Here is a 12,061-nt window from a genome sequence, read left to right as displayed (position 1 = left end):
AGCAACAAATTTAAGCCAATAATCAGCTCAAACCCAATAAAACTACTGGCAATGAGTTCTGTAAGTCCATTTCAATGAAGACATTTGGAAAAATTAGGCACACTGGAGCACTTGAAACCTTTGACTGCCCTTGGGGGGCCAACTCTAAAATTTTAACCACAATTATTATTGATTATAAGGCTATCATTAATGGGGAATTCATTTGGCAAATGCTGTGATCCTCTGCTTCCTACTACGTAGGAGCAAGAGTCACACAGGGACTGTACAGGATAGAATGCCCAGGTGCCCATGGAGTCACCAGGATGCCATCACACACAGCTGGAGCTCACCAAAGTTAGGGGACACTCTTCTGAACCCTCTTTGCACACTTTGGCAATGTCAATGGAGGGCAGTCACAGACCTTCTTTAAGGCCCTTTGCCGCAACTCAGACATGAGTGACATTCCTTACCTCCAGAGGGCACTAAACACATACTTTGATGATGAAAGAGTAATCTAACTGTCTCCCTGCACCTCACAGACTACAAAATACCATGTTGTATGCACCACTTTTACTGCGGCCCACCATAAATGGTAAATGTTCTCCTGTGCGAGCAGGAGCACACCAATATGCGTATCTCTCCAAACGACTTGTATTTCTTCACCAACTTCTCTGTACAGGGTTGTAGTATTCTACACACTAAGAACATGCTTTGCATATTCCACTCAATGTTTATTGATGAGGCTATTGGTGGCATTCACACTTTTGGAATGGAAAGTTCAGTTTTGCTGTTAAAATCTCAAGCCTTCCTCAAAACAGGTACATGTTTTATTTATTTAATAGGGCTAACTTATCCTTTTCTTGATTAAAAACTCAAAGCCTCAATACTAGTCTTTGAAATGATTAGTTGCCATGTGGGTAAATTAATAAGGGGTACAGAGAGTGGTATCAAGAGAAGGGGAAATATCTGCCTATAATCATGTGGGAGAATGGTGGCATGGGAGAAATTAAAGATGTTCTTCCTTAATTTAAATGTCTCTAAGTTTCAGTAAATATAATGATAATATAGGGGATAATATTCTACTCTAGGAAAAAAAAAACAAGAGAATTTGTTGTTTTACTAGATGAATCTCATGGCCAAAGCACTTCATCTATAACTCACAAACATTAGTTGGCCATCTTGCTTTAGAAATAATGGTACATGTACAGACTCCTCCCATTGACCAAAAGGACCTGTGAAGACTAAATTCTTCAGGCTTGCATCTTAAGAGTACTTGTACCTTACATAGAAAAAAAAGGACTACCTTATACTTAGGGGAAATTGTTTTCAGCTGTGATGGGAAGGTATAAATTATACTCAAGAAAGAATTTCTGAAATACAAGAGAGAGAATGGTACTGTTTACTTAGACTAAAAATTCATTAGTGGTATCCCTGCAGACACCATGATGAGAGAAAATAGTATGAGTGAAAGTATTTATTTATTTATTTATTTTATTATGTTATGTTAATCACCATACATTACATCATTAGTTTTTGATGTAGTGTTCCAGGATTCATTGTTTGCATATAACACCCAGTGCTCTGAAACAAATAATATATGTTTTTTAAAAAGTATGTATTAAGAAGAATAAATAAAGAAAAAATTTTAAAGAGCCACATGTAAGATGGTGGGGTGGATGGAGGTAGAGAAAGGGTGTCCAGGTCAAGTTGGATAAAATAATGAAATTCACTTTGATTAACTTTAGTTCTTGCTGCTGGTTGTGTTATGTGAGCTGAGTGGAGGGAAGATATTGGTCTACTAGAGATGGGATGGGAAATGTGGAAAGGCAGAACAAAATTTTAAACTTATATAAGCTATCATGGATTACTCTATACTACTGAAAAAATTTAAGCACTCAGAGGGACACAACAGTCCATTCTCAAATTCGCCTTTTCCAAATAGGTGTCAGTGATATATCTTGACCCAAGGAATGACCTTAATAAATTTGCCACTTAACAAAATAAAAACATTCAAGTGATCAATAGGACTTGCCATCCCGAACAGATGGGGACTGCTAATAAAATTGTGAAAGCATTCTCTGAAACTGTGAACTAAAGATTAATTCATTGTCTCCAGAGAGCTGGTTTAGGCCATAATGCAGATGAAAGCAGGAAGATTGTTTCCCAGTCCCTATTTGTGTCATTCTTGCAACTTGCACATTTCCTTCCTAGGAAAAGGAACTCTTAACTCCAGCCAGCTGCAAACATGGTTTCTCTGGAGCATCAGAGCAACTGCACAGAAATGTGGAATTCAAAGGAAAAGTGACATGGCCTAGCTTCTTAGGAATTGTTTTCCATAAAAAATATAACATGAGATAAATAATAACAGTAGTAGAAATAACACAGAGTGAAGAAGGTAACAAATAAGAGAACTAATAAAAACTCTCAACTAGAGAAAAAATATTTATACTCTTAAAAGATCTAATTATTTCGCTGATTTCCATAGGATGGGAAATCTTGCCAAATTAATTCAGAAACTAGATGTCAGAGGCATCTGGGTGGCTCAGTCGTTTAAGCCTCTGCCTTAGGCTCAGGTCATGATCCCAGGGTCCTGGGATTGAGCCTCGCATCAGGCTCCCTGCTCGACGGGAAGCCTGCTTCTCCCTCTCCCACTCCCCCTGCTTGTGTTCCCTCTCTCGCTGTGTCTCTCTCTGTCAAATAAATAAATAAAATCTTTTAAAAGAAAAGAAAAGAAAAGAAACTAGACGTCAGTTACAACACACCCAAAAGTGCTGCTTCTGGGAACCTTGTAATTTAATTTTTAGCAGTGATTTTTATCACAGGCCACTGGGAGCATTGTGAAATGGTTGATTAAAATGTAAAAAGATGGGCCACAATCCACTGTTGCAACAGTGGGAGTCAAGAGCCAAGAACTCAGGGATTTTGAGTCCTTCCAAGAAGCTTGAACCATGGAATACAGGAGCCAATGGCCAACCCCCACTGAAACTCACCAACTCTTTACTACAGTGCAGCTTCTTAAGAGTAGTCAGAGAGCTCCAACAATCAGACAGTTCCTTCGGCATCAAATAAATCTTGCTTGAGGAGGAAATTTATAGAAGCAAACAGAATTTTATGAGGCCAGATTAACGTATTTATTTCAGTACATTTAGGTCATAAAATTATCATTGATCTGAATGCTCTGGAACATAAACACAATTCATGTCTATTTTGCCTCAATAGCAGAGTCACTTTGGGTTACAAGGCCCAGATCTAGTCTGTGCTTGTTATTTCAGACTTGAGCACCAGTCGGTTATGTATGCACAGTCCTAGGACAGATGCCATTTGGATAGTGATTGGCGACTGCTGAGACTTCTACTACCTAGAAGCATTGATGCACTGGCTACCAAAATATCAAAACATTTTCTGGGAACAATTTAGTTACACCTAAGATAGCAGAGAGGAGTAGCATATTAGCTGTAGGTCACCTGTCCTGGATTTTTTTTTATACTTTTGGGTGTTTTGTGTTTTTTTCTCCCTAAGAAGCAGAAACTTAATCTTCCTGTTTACTTTTTATTAATAATAATAATAATAATAATAATTTGCATTCCATGAGCCCAGACCAACAAATAGGGATGGTGGTTTGATAGAATACTAGATGACAGAAGAAAATAAGTCAATCACTGAATTTTAAATTTGATCTCCCCTTTCCCTGCCAAAATCACAAAACCATCTTCACATCAAAGCTGGTTTCTTTCACCAATTCTGACAAGGAGATTTTAAATCCTACACTTTATTTTTTATTTTAATTTTTTTAAAAGTGAAAAAGGGGTAACAAATTATCTGTCAAAAAAATTAGAAGACTCCATAGAGCCAAAACAATCGTGTAAAGGACAAAACTGGAGTTCTCACACTTCCTGATTATATCTTACTGCGAAGCTACAATAATGGAAACAGTATGATTTTGACAAGGGTGGCAAGGCCATTCAATAGGGAAAGGGCAGTTTTACAACAAATGACACCGGAAAAACCGGCTATCCACATGCCAAAGAAAGAGGTTGGACCATTACCTAACACTATATACAAAAATTAACTCAAAATGGACGAAAGACCTAAATGTAAGAACTGAAACTATAAAACTCTTAGATGAAAACACAGGGCAAATGCTTCACAACACTGGATTTGGCAGTGATTTCTTGGATATTGCACCAGAGACACAGGCAACAAAAGAAAAGGTAGACAAATTGGGCTTCATGAAAATTTATAAATTTTGTGCATCAAAAGCAAAAAAACAAACAAGCCAATTAAAAAATGGGCAAAGGACTCGAATAGACATTTCTCCACAGGAGATATACAAATGGCCAATAAGCATATGAAAAGATGATCAGCATCACTAGTCATTAGGGAAATGCAAATCAAAACCCACAATGAGATACCACTTCACACCCATTAGGATGGCTATTATTATTTTTTTAAAAGATAGTAATAAGTGTTGGTGAGGATGTAGAGAAGTTGGAACACTTGTGCATTGCTAATGGGAATATAAAATGTTTCTGTGCAGCTGGTACGGAAAACAGTATGATGATTCCGCAAAAAAACTAAAATAGGATTACCATATGATCCAGCAATTCCACTTCAGGGTATATACCCAAAAGAAGTGAAACAGGGACTTCCACAGATATTTGTATACCCATGTTCATAACAGCTTTATTCACAATAGCTAAAGGTAGAAGCAACCCAAGTGTCCATCAGTGGATGAATGGATAAACAAAATGTGCTATGTACCTACAATGGAATATTATTCAGGAAATTCAAGGGTCCCTGTGTGGTGTAGTCAGTTAAGAGTCTGACTCTTAGTTTCAGCTCAGGTTGCAATCATAGGCCCTGCATTGGGCTCTGTGCTGAGTAAGGAGTCTGCTTGAGTTTCTCTCTCCCTCTCCCTTTGCCCCTCCCACTTGTGCTTTCTGTCTCTCTCTAAAACAAATAAATCTTAAAAAAAAAAGGAAGGAAATTTTGACATCAGCTACAATGTGGATAAACCTTGAAGACATTATGCTAAATGAAATAAGCCAGTCACAAAAAGACAAATATTATATGATTCCACTTATATGAGAGTCCTGGAGTAGTCAAATCCATAGAAACAGAAAGTAGAATGGTGGCATCGCCAGGGACCATTGAGGAGGGCAGAATAGAGAGTTATTGTTTAATAGGTACAAAGTTTTAGTTTGGAAAGATGAAAACAATTCTGGAAATGGACGGTGATGAGAGTTGCACAACAATATGAATGTATTTAATGCCACAGAATTATCTAATTAAAAAAATAGCTAAGGTTGGGACACCTGGGTGGCTCAGTCAGTTAAGTGTCTGCCTTCGGCTCAGGTCATGATCCCGGGGTCCTGGATGGAGTCCCACATCGACCTCCCTGCTCAGCGGGGAGCCTGCTTCTCCCTCTCCTCCCTGCTCGTTCTCTCTCTCTCTCTCTCTCTCACTATCTCTGTCACTATATCTGTCTCTCTCTCAAATAAATAAAATCTTTTTTAAAAAATACCTAAAATTGTAAATTTTATGTCATGTATATTTTATCACAATAAAACAAAAATTAGAAACAGACACCAGCAATAATAAATGGATGAATTGTCAAAAAAAATTAGGAGGAATTTAAACGTCCAAAAATAGAGGAACAGGAATGATTACTTAATTACGATAACCCACTCAGTGGGATATTTATGGAGCCAGTAACATTTATTGATGGTGGCAACATGTAAAATGCCTATGGTATAGTGTTAAGTGGGAAGGAGGTAAAATTGGCACATATTATGATTGCAACTATAAATATATCTAGCTCAAGGATAAAACCTAAAAGGAAATATCAAAATGCTTTAAAAATTTGCATTAGAGTGATGAGATGACTGCCTTTTCTGGTCTGTTTTCCAGTTGTTTTCGAAAGTAGATATAATAATCTTTAATGGAAAATGTATAATCAAAACTGAAAAGAAGGAACAAAGAAAAAGCTTTTCAATAATTATTATTAAAACTCACTTTTAGTTATTATTTATAAAATCCAGAAGGCTGGATATTTTTGAGGCTTTTGCAAAGTAGTATAAATACCAAGGATGTAAGTAACTGAGGTTCCTAGAAAACTCTTGTTCAACTCTAGCCTCAGAAACTACTTCAGGATTTGGGTCACTGAGCAAAGGGCATGGAAAATGAATCTTTGAAAAAAGAAACTTTTCAAGGACTGTCATGTGTTTGACACTTCCTAGAGGCAGAAACTGCATGTTCAGAGATGCCTTTCTAGGTTAAAGCAGACTCACAGCATGGTAAATAGAGAGCCTTTAAAACTGCTCTCCCAGGGGCGCCTGGGTAGCTCAGTGGGTTAAGCATCTGCCTTCAGCTCAGGTCTTGATCTCAGGGTCCTGGGATTGAGCCCCGCATCGGGCTCCCTGCTCAGTGGGGAGTCTGCTTCTCCCTCTCCCTCTGCCACTCCTCTGCTCATTCTGTCTCTCTCTCTCATTGTCTCTCTAAATAAGTAAATAAAATATTTTTTAAAAAACTGCTCTCCCAAATGAGGCAGTGACTGCTTCTAAGTGGGTTATACTCAAAACTTAACTCTGCATCTATGTTTGTCTGGCTTCCTTGTCATCAGCTCATTGTCTTCAGCAAGTTTCACCTCTAACCCCATCCCACCGCCCACTCAGGAAGAAGAATCAGAATGAGAAGGAATTGGGTTCAGATGGGGATGTTTCCTCTTTAGAAGAGAGGCACAGGGTGGGAGCAGGTGGGTGACTGTTCGCAGAACAGAAGCTGCAACCTCACCTCAGGTTGCTCAGCTCCTTCGTAGACTCTCCATGACCTCCCACTGAGAACAGCTCACAGTATCAGCTTCCTGGAAGACGCGGAGCAAGGGGAACCTGAAGAAGATGTCCCTTCAGACACCACAGTTTGCTTCTTTTTCACCCTGTGCCACTTTGGACCGTTCTGTTCTCTCATCCATCGTAGGTGGTTCGAGATCAGATCTCTCACTGCACAGTGAAATTGCGCCAGACCACAGGTCTCATGGAGTACTGCCTGGAGGTCATTAAGGAAAATGATCCTAGTGGCTTTTTGCAGGTAAGTGTCAACTAGTTTCCGCTTCAGATTCTCAATGTCCCATGAAACTCAGTCTACAATGCCACAGCCAGACTCCCAACAGCCCTTGCTGAGCATGGGTCCCTCCACAATGGAACCCACTTTCAGGCTGCCATGCATATGTGGGCACCAGTAAAACTCCACTAACTTCCTGGAAGTCTCTGCCACCATGTGCTACAAGATTGAGAAGTATATGGGCTTCTTAAAATTTGTTTTTGTTCATGTTTAATCATGAAAATGTAATTCCCTGTTAAGTTCCTCCAAAGCAGAGTCACTGCCTTGCCTAAGAATTTGGTCCCTTTCCACTAATATCTTGGACAGCTTTGTCAGCTAGAAATGTCTAAATATGCAAGCCTTCTACCTTCTTGACAGTTCCTACTGGCCAGTGATTTCCCAAATAAAGTGAAGTTTTTTTCATTCCTTGGATTTCTCATGATTTTTTCAATGTTGATTGTTTTAATGAGATGTGATGATGTCAGCTGAATTTTACTTGTTTTGATCTCAATGATTAAGGGAGATTTTATTAAGGAATACATAGATTCCTTCCAATTCATGTTTTATCAAACTGGCCAAGAATGACAAAGGGAGATTAAATATAAGAAATGAAAGAGTTCTCTATCAAAGAATAAAGTGATACAGAAGATGACGGGCTTAAAGTGTAAGAAATTCCACTTTTACAGATTACCGTATGCAGCCTCTCTAAACTACTTTATAAAACTCATTCCAAGGGTTGACAAAATACCCACACCTCCTATTAGAAACTTAGGGTTGTTAGTTCTACTAGGATTAACAGATCACCAAAATATTATTTAATGTTGTTGGCTTTTAGTTGATTAGTCATAAATATTATTAGCATATATCCAGGTTTATCTATTAGAGCAGTTTACAGCTGCTAATTATATAGTTGCTCCCACCGACTCACGAAAGCACCCAGATTTGCATGGGTGACGCTTGTCATAATGGGCTTCTCACTGCCTACATGGAGATAGGAAAGGTGTGAGTCCCAAAGTGGTTTGGTAATGCTTCCGGAGAGTGTAGGAGCAGTGTTCTAGGTCCAGTGTGGTATTATATTTCTTAGGCTGTGGTCTTTGATGTGATTAGATTTCCGACGCCCTCATAAGGAGAGTGCACCTGACTGAGGACCAGTGGGGGAAAGGCACGCTCACTCCCAGGATGACCACGGACTTCGACCTGAGTCTGGACAACAGCCCTCTACTGCAATCCATTCACCAGCTCGACTTCGTGCAGATGAAAGGTGCGTGCCTGCATCCCCCCAAATACACCAACATCCCAAGTGGATACTGATGCTTGAAGCAGGATCGAGGCTTTGTGCCAGATTGCAGCAAACAAAAGGCAGCGAGCAGGCTTATAAGTCACCTAAGAGGCAGGGAAGTAAACACACATATACCTCTGGTTAATGGTACAAAAGTCTGGAGTGGCTCCTAGCTTATCACGTAAGGGAAACGTACCAATTTAGCCATGTGACCTACCTCTCAGAAAGCCTGATAAATTCAGATAAACTCAATGCTTGCCTCCTTAAGAGTCTTAGAGATGTCACAAGCCAACATCGGTGAATAGCTGACATATAAAAAGATAAGGAGATAGAGACCGCATCACTGTACATAAATAAAATCTTGTTACAGAAAGTAACCCAGAAATATTGATATAAATCAAGGCAGTTCAGAATTGAAATAACTACTTCCACATGGATAGGTGGTGAGCAAATGGTTGAGCATAAATTAGTGGGAATTTGAAAGGATTAGAGTTGACTTGTCAATACTGGTCAGGAAAATGCAAGCCTGGTTACGGAAGGAAAATGAATATTTGAAATAAATTTTAACTTTTTTAAAAGTTAAACGTGATTTATGTGATTAAGGGATATGCAAGATCTCTTTGAGACTTTTTGGGTGGCTGGGAGGAAGTGCAAGAACCTAAAATTATCTTAAGGAAAATAACTCTTTCAAAGAAAAATAAAAAACCAAACATGCAACAGTATTTTCATGGCAGTGTAATATACATTGGAAAAATATTCTTTTTTTAACTTTCATTTTGAAATATTTATACATTCACAGGAAGTTGCAAAAATAGTAAGGAGAGGTCCAGTTACCCTTAGCCCAGTTTCCATCAATGGTTCCATCCTGCATAACTATCATCTTATATCAAAACCAGGAAATTAAGGGCGCCTAGGTGGCTTAGTCAGTTAAGCATCTGAGTCTTGATCTCAGCTCAGGTCTTGATCTCAGGGTTTTGAGTTCAAACCCCACATTGGGCTCTACACCCAACATGGAGCCCACTTAAAAAAAAAACAGGAATTAATATTGGTACAATGTATACGTATCACTCTGTGCCATTTTGTCAGGTGTGTAGAGTCATCTAACCACGGCTGTAATCAAGCTACCACCATAGAGACCTCCCTCATGCTACCCCATCATGGTCATATAGTCATACCCACATCCCTCCCCTCTGCCATCATCAGTCCCTGGCAACCACCTATCTGGTCTTCATTTCTGTAATTTTGTTACGTTCTAATCTTTTTTAAAATTGAAGAAATTGATTTGCTCTTTGCTTCTCCCAATTTAAGCAGCCACATAAAGGACTTAGAATTTAGTGCTTTAAAATTTTTGTTTTTTAAGAAAAATCTACCTGCTTCCTTTTATCAGACAGAGAGAAGCACCTAACCCAGCAAGTCTTAGGGCTCTGCACTTACCACATAGCTAACTCATAGCTAAGCTCATCCGTGTACCCAGTGCAGGTAACTCTCTCACCCCTTCAGTGTATTTTTGTTCTTTTATTTTCACTTTTCTCATTTTCTGTTTGTTATGTATTGCTTTGGGATAATGCCTTAATTGATTTTTGGAGTAGAGAGTATATAGATTGTTAATAAAAGTACTTTGTTGCCGCAACAAAAATGTTTAGCATTTCCTGACTGTTTATCAAACCAGATACTCTCCTAAGTGCTTCATGTGGATTAATTCAATTTATTCTCACAGCCCTAGTAGGTATCTGGGGAAACTGAGGCACAGGAAAACTGGATAACATGCCTGAATTCACACAGCTAGTGAATGTCAGGGCAGGGGTTCAAAGTCAGGGAGCAAGATTCCAGACCCTGCACCTACAACTTCCAGTTTGTGCTATAACATTAGTGCCTTATGAACTGGCTTCTTCAAGGAATAACCGAATTTCCTTTCTTAAACTTAAGAAATTTAACTTTTTGTTGCAGCACGTCTTTCTTGCTGTTATAAGTGTTTTCTTAAACACCCCCACAGTGGTCTTTGAAATACAGCCATCTGAGTAATATATGGAGCCCCAGGTAAATCCCCTTCAATCAGCCTCTCTCTGGATCCAGTTCTCTCGATGAGGTAAAATCATTGAAAGGTCATGTCACAAATAGCTCAGAGGAGAAAATACATCGCAAAAGGGCAATGGAAGGGCTTTTGGTGGAAGGGGAAAAAAAGGAGCCAACCCAATTAGCCTTGGTGATGGAGCAGGTAGAGGGGAAAAGCCTCAGGGCTTTGAACTGCTTTCAGCAGCTGACGGATCCCTCTCCTCCCCCATTTGCTGTCCTTCTGAATCATGTCCATCTGCCCAGAGTGGAGTCCAGGCCAATTGGCAGGAGGGTAACAATTGTGTTGGAATGAACAGGCCCTTCATCTGGTATGGGAACTGCAGGCTCACGTGCTGTGCCTCACAGACCCCATTCCTAAAGCAGTGTCACTTGGCTGCTTCAGGCTGCCCGCAGACATATGCGTGAACATGGCTGTGTGTCCACTCCACCAAAGTCTGTACACGCGGCCGAGAATGCCATGCGCTCTCAAGGCCAAGACGCAGAACACACAGCAAAAATTCAGCCGGAACACAAAATGATCCCAAACAGTTATTTACAAAGTTCATCTCACCGGCCATTTGGGATGAGACTGGATTATTCCATTTTCCTTTCTTTTTAACACTTCATATTAATTTAAGTTATTGCTGATTAGTATCCTTCTGCAGAGTTAATTTATATGCTTTGCTTTGTGCTCGTTAAGTTTAATTAATTCAGTGAGAGACAAGTACACTTTAGACTCTAAATAATTTCTATCTGTCAGATGTTTTTGATGGAAAGGAAAAGCCAAAAGGTCATGATGCAATAGAACTTGACTGGCTATAGTTAAGACAACTCCTACTGGCCTCTTTGATAGCTGTTAACATACACAACTGTGCTGGGTGTAGTGTTAGTGTTTTTCCATCGGAAATGCTTGGTCAGTTTAATACACTGCACTTTCACAGCTTGTCAGTAAAAATATCTCAAGAAACTGTACCCCCAAATCCACGTAAGAATGGCCAAAATTTAAATAGCATTGGGAACAGTGCTAAAATAATCTGACCATTAATACGCATACTTCAACATATGTTTCCTAATTATGCTAAGCAGATTACAGTAGAAAGTTAAAATATTTTCAAAGCTACTTAAAATATGCATTTAAAGTTCTGACTCAAACTAACAACAAAAATATCTGTTCATTCTTAACTGGAAATTCTAGCATCTCTCTGGTTTTGGGATTTCATCTCAGGTGCCTTTTTTTTCCTGATATCAAAGACGATAGGTCCGTTGCTGGTTTTTAAACTACTACTACCCAGCTACTACTCAGCAAGAAAATTATTCTTTTATGAGTGAAGGATTTAACTGATCTGCTCTTTCTGATTCTGCATCACCCTCAAGCAACTGAACTCTAAGTGGAGAATGCTGTACCTTCTTTGTTCAAACAGCCCCAGAAAAATATTATCTCAGAATTGTTTCAAGTATAGACAATGTCCCAAGATTCATGACTCAGTGCTGGAAAGAAATGCCAGCATGTTCATTCTGAACCAGGATATGACACAGTGACCTAATGCTCCCCAAAGCCTTTTTAACACATAAACCAATGGCTAGTAATCCCTTAAGTGCCTCTAGTCACCTAAGAACACATTTATCTTTATGAACTCATGTCAAATGTAAGAG

At 39.2% G+C, this 12,061-nt stretch overlaps 1 protein-coding gene across 9 annotated transcripts in view; it reads left to right on the top strand.

Moving 5' to 3' along the window:
• TRIM9 (tripartite motif containing 9) overlaps window positions 1-12,061 on the top strand; it is a 106,567-nt gene that overhangs the window by 67,660 nt on the left and 26,846 nt on the right. For all 9 annotated transcript variants that reach the window (XM_073895209.1, XM_073895207.1, XM_025870082.2 and 6 more), the window contains exons 4-5: window positions 6,955-7,065; window positions 8,185-8,338. In XM_073895209.1, the coding sequence (XP_073751310.1) occupies window positions 6,955-7,065; window positions 8,185-8,338 (265 nt within the window). The remainder of the gene's footprint in view (window positions 1-6,954; window positions 7,066-8,184; window positions 8,339-12,061) is intronic.

Source organism: Callorhinus ursinus, unplaced genomic scaffold (assembly GCF_003265705.2).
Source record: "Callorhinus ursinus isolate GAN/ISIS: 27379988/994484 unplaced genomic scaffold, GSC_fseal_2.0 scaffold8, whole genome shotgun sequence".
Lineage (NCBI taxonomy): Eukaryota > Metazoa > Chordata > Mammalia > Carnivora > Otariidae > Callorhinus > Callorhinus ursinus.
This window is presented reverse-complemented; position numbering and strand designations above follow the sequence as displayed.